At 31.0% G+C, this 9189-nt stretch overlaps 1 protein-coding gene across 1 annotated transcript in view; it reads right to left on the bottom strand.

The window, feature by feature from the left end:
• Window positions 1–1657: 1657 nt before the first annotated feature.
• LOC134692241 (sushi, von Willebrand factor type A, EGF and pentraxin domain-containing protein 1-like) overlaps window positions 1658–9189 on the bottom strand; it is a 30270-nt gene continuing 22738 nt past the window's right edge. Inside the window, exons 27-35 of the mRNA XM_063552692.1 lie at window positions 8659–8829; window positions 8359–8379; window positions 7697–7885; window positions 6765–6932; window positions 5921–6142; window positions 5406–5519; window positions 4719–4841; window positions 2490–2507; window positions 1658–1737 (exon numbers count right to left, since the gene is read on the bottom strand). Coding sequence (XP_063408762.1) covers window positions 1658–1737; window positions 2490–2507; window positions 4719–4841; window positions 5406–5519; window positions 5921–6142; window positions 6765–6932; window positions 7697–7885; window positions 8359–8379; window positions 8659–8829 — 1106 coding nt within the window. The remainder of the gene's footprint in view (window positions 1738–2489; window positions 2508–4718; window positions 4842–5405; window positions 5520–5920; window positions 6143–6764; window positions 6933–7696; window positions 7886–8358; window positions 8380–8658; window positions 8830–9189) is intronic.

Here is a 9189-nt window from a genome sequence, read left to right as displayed (position 1 = left end):
TAAGCATGTAAATTTATTATAATTATTCAAGGATCATAACAGCAAGATTTAAAAATTTCATCCTTAAGGAAATTTTTGGGTGTAACAAATTTAAATACATTCAAGTGGAGAGGGCTTTAAAACAAAAGTATTGAATATGTTTCTATAATTTATTATTTACTCAATGATCATAACCCCCATAAAACCACTTACTGTGGATTCATTTATTTTCGTGTTTTGAGGAAAACTTACATATTCGTGGATATTTAATTTTGTGGTTTTGGCAAAGTCTACACTCATTCCTTTACAAAATTTGTATTTCGTTGAACATTTGAATTTGTGGTTCTCCTGTACCCACGAAATCCACAAAAATTGGTATCCAACAAATATTAATGAATCCACAGTATAACAAAAATATTTCATCTAAAATGATTGGGTATTCAACATTTCATGAACAACACATTTGTCACAAGAATTCAATATTAATATCACAGACAAATACCCTTGTCAATTAAAAAAAAGTACAACAATAAAAGAAGCATATTAGTAATAAACAAGTCATATATCAATTATTGTGTTAAATATGAAATTATGTACATAAAACATTTTATCATATTAACAAACATGATTATTAGGATTAAAAACTAAGTGTTAGTGTTACAGATATCATACTATCAATTAATGTTATTTTAAAAGACAAACTAAATATCATCATATTATCAATTAATGTTATTTTAAAAGACAAACTAAATATCATCATATTATCAATTAATGTTATTTTAAAAGACAAACTAAATACCATATCTGTGTATGTTAAAGTCCCACATCAATCCTGTATAATGAATTTTCCTTATTGAGTGCCTAGCAGTTAACAGCTCATAGGAAATCAACTTTTACAATACTTGTAAGGGGTCTCATTGGGGGGTTCCGATCCCGGATCCCGCTTACTGTTTTGTCAGATTCCCTTATTCCGCTTACACTATGTACGTAAGCAATTCTCATTTTTTTGTCATTTCTCGGGTCCCGCTAGACCTCATTTCCCGTTTTAACGACACAATAATTTGACTTTCATGTGTCACGTTTACAAAAAATCGGCAATACCGCGTCACACTTAGACCCCAATGAGACCCACCTTGTATTGTAAGGAGGAATTTACATGCAAGGGGAGATAAGTGATGATTTATTCAAGGCTTGAAGAAATTATGCTTGTTCAGAAAACAACTTTATCAAAACTCAAGCAGTCAGTATAATAAGTTGAATTTGGCTGATTTGTGATAGTATTTTAGTACAAACAATATATTGCTAATGAATTAAATAGTAGGAAATTAAATAAACAGAATACAGGTTTTATCTCTTACTTGCATGAAGGGTAAAAATATAAACCTTTAATTGTTCTAAAAACAGCTTTCTAGAAATTCTTCGAAAGGAAAGTTGTTGATTACAAAAAGGTTTATAGTCAACTTGTTACAAGTCATTAAAGATTAGTTATGAAAAGGTACACTATTGTAACAAAGATAAATTGGATATGGAAATAATGTTATGAATATTAATATTAGTAATTACATAAATTTGTTTTTAATAAATAATAATATATATATATGATTTCAATGCAGATGTTATTTTGCAGACACATCTGTTAATTTGGCATTATTTCTCAAATATCCATCAACTGTCCATATTAAATCAAATTCCACATCATTGCCATGGTAACAGCTAGGAAGGTTCCAAACAAACTGATCTGTACATTTCCAGCAGCAGCTGTATAATAAATAATAACAGAGTTTCTAAGTATATGTTATTGTTAATTTAGCCTTGCAACAATGTTACAGTAGCTGTATAATAAATAATAACAGAGTTACTAAGTATTTTTTTATTTTCTTAAATGCATTTCTCCAAAGACATTTGCTGTAGATATGTAGAAGACCATTAGGCTGCCTATAATTGTACATCCACTGTAATAGATCTTTTGTATACAGTTATCTAATTGGCAAGCATACTGTTGGTGACCTTCTGCTGTTGTCTGTTCTATGGTCAGGTTGTTGTCTCTTTGACACATTCCCCATTTCCATTCTCAATTTTTATACTACATCTTATTATTTATAATTATAGGTTATAGTTCTAATCTAATATTACTAACAGTTCTTTGTGAATATAAATGTATTCCTTATTCCTACTGCTTTGATTTTGAAATTGTCATACAAGTGAGAGGTTAAGCTAGCTATAAAACCAGGTTAAAGGCATTATTTTCTACATATGAAAATGCCTGTACCGAGTCAGGAATATGATAGTTGTTACCCATTTGTTTGATGTGTTTGAGCTTTTGATATTGCCATTTGATAAGTGCTTTCCGTTTTGAAATTTCCTCAGAGTGCAGTATTTTTTATTTTCTTTTTTTCTTTTTATTATTTTTTTCCAGTAATAATTGATACATCATTAATTTTACTCCCAACATTTATTTAAATCCTGATTGAATAAGAAAGCTGAACAAAATACTTCTATTTCCTACTTACACTGCATTCCACCAGTATCTGAAACCATAAAAACACATGATATGATTAAGTGCATACAACATAAATGCATGTACAGTCAAACCTACTTACCAGACCACCTGTATTCAGAAAAAAAATCTGTTGTACATTTCATATAGATTGAAACTGTATTTATAGATCATTTTTCTTAAAAGACCAAATTTTTGCTCTCCCTTAAGTGGTCTCTTAAAACAGATTTGACTGTATGTATAGTCAACAGATTGCACAACCAAAACTTGTGCAATTATTATACCATATTTTTCTATTCTCTACATTTATATTTTAAAATATTAAAAAAGTTCTGCATTTTTAAAACAAAAGCTGAACTGTCTCCAATAAGTAGAGAAATATTGTACAGTCGATTCCACTTAATTGCATACCGCTTAATAGCATAATTCGGTTAATTGCATACTTTTCTCCTGCACAAAACCATTTCCCATTCACCTAATGTTAAATTGTCCGGTTATATGCATAGCCTTACAAGTGGCATTTCGGTTTATTGCATAGAAAATAATCGCCAGCTAGATATGCTCAGTTAAAACTGACGAGATTTTTGACCGGAAACGGCAATTTGGTAAGTATATTTTTCTTGAATGCATCATAATTTTTATTATTATTTTACATTTACTTGTGAGTTATTCAAATAAAGTTTTAAAACAGTATCTTTCGTGTTTATATGATTATAGAAAAGGCCTCGATGTGTACACAGGTAAAGTTTCCCATATTCTATTTTAAGCCTCGAGGTCATAAAAATGTCAATCAGCTGATTGTTGTAAAAACACAACCATTCTATGATCTTCTATCTCAAAAGGTGTTAATTATTGATTGGATTTCAAACATTGTTCATAGATTATATTTTGGGTGCATTTTAAAACATTAACGCCTGCTAATTATCGATCATTATCCAATGTGTAATTTCGTAATTCAGCTTGGGTGATCTACATTTATGTTAAATATTACAGGGCATTTATATATGGTTGAAGAATTTTATACATCAATCTTTCCTTTTTAATATTTTTCTAAAAGAAAATTAACTTCTGATTATTATATTTTCTCACTTTCAACACTCGTGTCCAGCAAATAACCCGTGCATGGCCCCATCACCTGTTAACTGCTTTGCATAAACGAAACTAGCGGTGTTAAAGTAACAGTGTCACATCACTGTGTAGTTGGTAAATACTGAATATCAAAGGCAGTTCATTACACAATTATTGTTTACAATGATTATAAACTGTGTAGTATTGTTAAACAGTTTGTTTTAAACAAAGCGTAACAATTTAATTTGTACATCCGGGTCATAGAAACAAATGTATTTTTAGAACAATTTTATTATCGTATCTCAGGTAAAGGAAAAGTCGGTACATAAATAAACAAAAACAAAATGTGTTTATAAACTTTATTGAAAGAATACACAATGAAATACAATGTAAGACAGTAACAAATAACTTTTATTAGAATAAATAAGCATTCATTATGTTGTAAGTGGACTATGGACGTACATCTTTCTTCTTTGCTGATCTGCACTATCGATGTCATTTGACTCCATAATTTGTCATTTCGGATATAAGCATACTCCGCTTTATTGCATAATTTCGTCTGACAAATAGGCTATGCAAATAACCGGAATGTACTGTACCACACTGAATGCAGTGGTAGAAAATATATGCATCTTGAAATTTACTCATAGTTTATAAATTTATATGTATTAATTATTTTTTATTTCAGTACAATATTGTGACAGGAATATTAGATACTATTCTAATGGGGCACTACTATAGGATCGATTCAATTAAAGAATATCTTTTATTTTAGTTATTTATAAACAATTCATCCAATTGTATGAAAAATTTAGAAAAATACTCATTTTCAATTGTCAACCCAACTTACAAGAGGGTCGAAATGAGGGTACTTTTATGACGAATTATGGTAAAAAAGTTAGACAAATGACGTTACTGGTAATTTTTGGTGCATGACGATAACGGGTACACTTTCTTTTAGACAATAAAAAATTCACTGATTTTGACAAATCACGTTAATTATTTCCCCAAGATTATGTCAAGGATAATTATTTGAGAACTCTGACGGATATTTTGACGAATCACGATAAGGATATTTTGACGAATCATGGTAAAATTTGATGCCAGACAGTAAAGGGCACTCTTACAACAGTTTATCTGAATATACTAAAGAGAATAATATATATAGACATACCCATGCCTTCACAGTGGTCACCTGTGGCACCACTGTTACATTGACAACTATACTGTGTGGCATCCTGTGGATCCACAACACACGTTCCACTGTTACAATCCACACCATAACAGCTGTCCCTCACTGGTTAACATAAAGTTCATTTCAATTAAGCAATTAAAGTATTAGGAAAATTATATTATTGCATTCAAAAAATAGTAAACAAAGATTAAAACTTGTTCATGAGCATATTAAGGCTCATTTCTGAAAATATTTGACTTTTTGTGTTGATAGGTTGCTGTTTCATTGACATATAAAACAAAACTTTTATATTTACTGGTATACTATGTAGTTTATTGGACTAATGTGTCCCATGTCCTGTCTCTCTTTAATTTATGTCATTTCTACAAGTTAGTATTTTTAATGGGATCGTAAAGGCATTTCAATTTTTTAGCGGATTTCTAAAATCAAATATAATTTTTGTGTATGTTATTGATGTGTATGTCTACAATCAGATGTAACTATCATTAATTCAAGTTTATGAGGAAACTGGTCTATTTTACAGATCAGTACTTTGACCTATAATAGTTAAAATCTATAAATTGTGATTTGGATTGAGAGTTGTCTCATTGGAACTCATACCACATCTTCTAGCTAGTCTATCTAATATCTATTTAAAAACATTTGTAATATTTACAGGTTACTCACCATGCTCACAATTGTCTCCGTAAAAACCTGAGGTACATGTACATTCATAATCAGCAATACCATCTATACAGGTAGCACCATTTAGACAAGGTGCGGGTGAGCAATCGTCATACTCTGTAAAACACAATTATAAGTGGTCAGGAATTAACACTGACAACTCAACTTTTGGTAAGTCATGTCAAATGGAATCTCAAACATCTGAGGATTACCTCCCATTTGGCTTAAAATCTCCTTTTGGTTAATCAATGACTACATGTAGCCCTTAGAAAATTTATTAATTTCCAAAAGGCAAAGATCTTTTCCCATACTGCCCTCAACATAATTATATTTTGGAAACAAATAATTTCTATATTTCATAGAAAATGACAGTCATTGAAAACAGACTGTAACATGGCTTACAGTATTGTTGGTATAATAATAAATAGGTGTTTTTGTTTTGATTGCTGTCTTATACAGAACAAAATGCAGAACTTTGCTGGCATATTTATAGAAGACAATTAAGTCTCCCTTCTTACCTCTAATGAAGCATACTTGGAAGTCTCCCTGACATCCACTATCTACCCAGATATCTTTACGTTCATTGTAACCAAAAGTCTCGTTCTTTACACATGGTGCTCCGGTCAAACGTTTAATGATTTCCATAGAGTAGATCAGACTGTCAGGTACCATACCAGTCACATTACAATTCTCCTGGTCATACTGCCAGCTCTCACATCGAACCTCTTGACAACCTCCAGCTAGGGAAATACAAAACAAATCATTGGTAGACTCAAGGTTAAATTCTGTGATTGCAAAGTTTTAAATTTATTAGATGCTCAATTTATCTGAAAGTTGATTAAAATGCTTTTCGAAGGCAAAATGTACAAAAAATGGTAAACTTAAGTACTTAGAATCCAAATTAACATTATTATTCCTTGAATACCAATTTTTTCGTGGATTTCATAGGTACAGGTGAACCACGAAATTTAATGCTCAACGAATATCAAATTTTCATTAGGCTTCTATACAGACTTTCACAAACTCACAAAATTAGATATCCAAGAACATGCAAATTTTCTGGAATCCACGAGAATTGGTACCCACGAAAAATAAATGAATCCACAGTAAACAGATTAAAGTACCATGCAAGGGTCAATAGCCAGTCAAGGTTGTTAAACACTTTTTTTAGTAGCAACACTTTTAGAATGTTTCTCTTAAATTGGCTTGTTAAGCAACCATTTTTTCTTCTGTCAAATACATGTTGCCTCTATTACAGCATTAAAAAAATTAGATGCCTAAATTTGCAATGTCATTGACAAATATTTTAGTTGACACCTGAATCTGAAACTTGAAACATGTGGATAAAAATTAAACCTTTACCTTGACAAAGACTCCTTTCACAGGGTTCAGTCTTTGAACCTTCTCCTACACAGTCAGCTCCATTGTTCTGTGGGGTGGGGTTTGTACAAGTTCTTGTTAGTACTTTGGTTCCAGTGCCACATGATTCTGAGCAGGGTCCAGTGGACCAGTCTGACCATCCTCCATCCACTGATTAAATAATTAAAATCTATAATCTTAGTTAAGATTGTATTATACACATCTACATGTTACAGGACTTGTTCAGAATAAAATTTTAAGTGTGGTAACACGATACATATTCATGTTTCCTTCCTTCCTTCCTGTCTTCATTATATTTCATGCCTACCCTTACACAAAGTCCAGAATATTTCCCTTTACAGTCTATGTAAAATTCAAAATAAAATGTTTCACCTCATCTCATAACTACCTATTTTTCTGTATGAAGCCAAGTGTTACCTTTTTTTTTACCTATATTTTCTTTAAACTTGTTTTATTACAATATAATGATTAATAAGAATTTAATGGAGATGTGGCTTGATTGAGCTAAGTTCTATTGACTTCTATTATCACATTTACTATTTTGAAGTTTGAAAACATTTGTTTGTTTTTTTTGTTGACCCCTAGACATCTTTTTTTATTGATGTTGTTTGCCTCTCGTATACTTGGACCCCACATCACCTTATATTCATGATATGCTTGCATTGGTTGGCTTCTCTTTTACAATTACCCAAATAGAGTTCTAATAATGTTCAAAGTAGATACACCTTAGTAATGATTCCAGTGTAGTTTGGCTAAAATTGTTATACAATGTACTGTGGATTTACTATTTTCTATTAATTTTGTTTTTGTTTTATTTATATGCTCTTGTAGTAATTTTAACAATTCATAATTGAAATATTCTGAACATACAATGTTTTAATCTTTGCACTTGTTAAAATATATTTATATCTTACCATCTGCATCTCCAACATCTTCACTGTCACATGGTGCATTAGGATCACATTGTTTACTGGTGTCATCCCAGTTCTCTCCCTCCATACAGTATTCCAACAGGGCACCAGTGAAGTCATCTCTACATATATAGTAACTGGTACAATCTTTAGGATTAGCATAGGAACCAGCAGCTTTGCCAGTACAGAACTCTGTTAAATAATATCACAAATGTTTTATAGATTGACTGTTAAATAGAAACAAAAAGTAGAGAGTGCACAGTCATGTGTTGATGTGCATTTTCTTCCTTTAAATCAGGTTTAAGAATTAATTCAACTCATATATTATAATGAACATGAAAAATCAAACTTTAAAAAATAAATCCATCCCATTCAAACAATTGTTTTCTGAAATTGATATCTTCATTGATTGTTGCTTCTGTAAATTCTTGGTCTTATTTTTTCTCTTACAGTGAGCTTGACATTTTGCTATCTTTTTTCTTTTGCTGCCTTTTTATTATATACAGAGAGTTTGACATTCTCCTGTCTCATGTCCTTATATAGGTATATTGGATCATAAGGCTAAACATTCTAAAGAAAACTTCTACTGCTAGTAGTATTAAATCTATTTGAACTATGTACCATCTCCATTAATATTTTGACTACAGTACAGTACAATGACTTACCTGTATTTGTATCAGATGGCCCTGTAGTGAATTACAAACTAAATGTTTAATTTTAATTTACAACAATATTATTCATACTTTTTTTGAAAGTAGTTTCTGTTCTTTTATTTGTTGTTAATGATTTTGGGTGCGACTGGAAACATAAACAATTTAGAAATTTAATTTTATCAAAATTAAGCATTTTTTTAAAACACCTTGCTGGACTGAATGACATTTTTGAATTTTAAACTGTCTTTGCATTTACCAGCATTGACAGTCAATAATATCCTTAATTTAACTATTATTCTTTTCAGCACTTACATTTACAGCCCATCAAATTGCATGCCTGTGTCTTTGTGCCTTCTCCTTGGCAAATGCTTCCCTCTCCCTCTGGTGGTGGACTGGTACAGGTTCTAGTACTGGTCTCTATTCCATCACCACAGGTAGCTGAACATTGGGACCAGTCATTCCATTCACCCCAGGCTCCATCAACTAAAAAATTGACAAAATGTTAAAATCTAGGAAAATGACTGTTACTATATACAGGTTAGATCTACCAAACATATATATAAATCTCAGTTCATTCCAATTTGTTACGATCTTTTATCCTGATATTAGCAAGATCTCAGAATTTATGAATTTATAGGACTTTGATAGGTCTTGATGTGATATGGTACTAAGACACCATTGGCTCTCTCAAATGCCTAATGCTTGGAGTCACCTTTTACTCCAAAAGATTCAAGAACATCAGATTTATAGAGCGTTATTTTCTTTTTTTTTTTTTTTTTCATAAAGCTGCATTTTGTTTATTACTCAAATTGATATATTTCAGAGTAAACTCTATTCCCAAAG

The sequence above is a fragment of the Mytilus trossulus genome, chromosome 12, assembly GCF_036588685.1.
Source record: "Mytilus trossulus isolate FHL-02 chromosome 12, PNRI_Mtr1.1.1.hap1, whole genome shotgun sequence".
In the NCBI taxonomy this organism is placed as follows: Eukaryota; Metazoa; Mollusca; class Bivalvia; order Mytilida; family Mytilidae; genus Mytilus; species Mytilus trossulus.
Note: the sequence above shows the minus strand (reverse complement) of the source record. Positions and strands in the feature narration are given on the sequence as shown.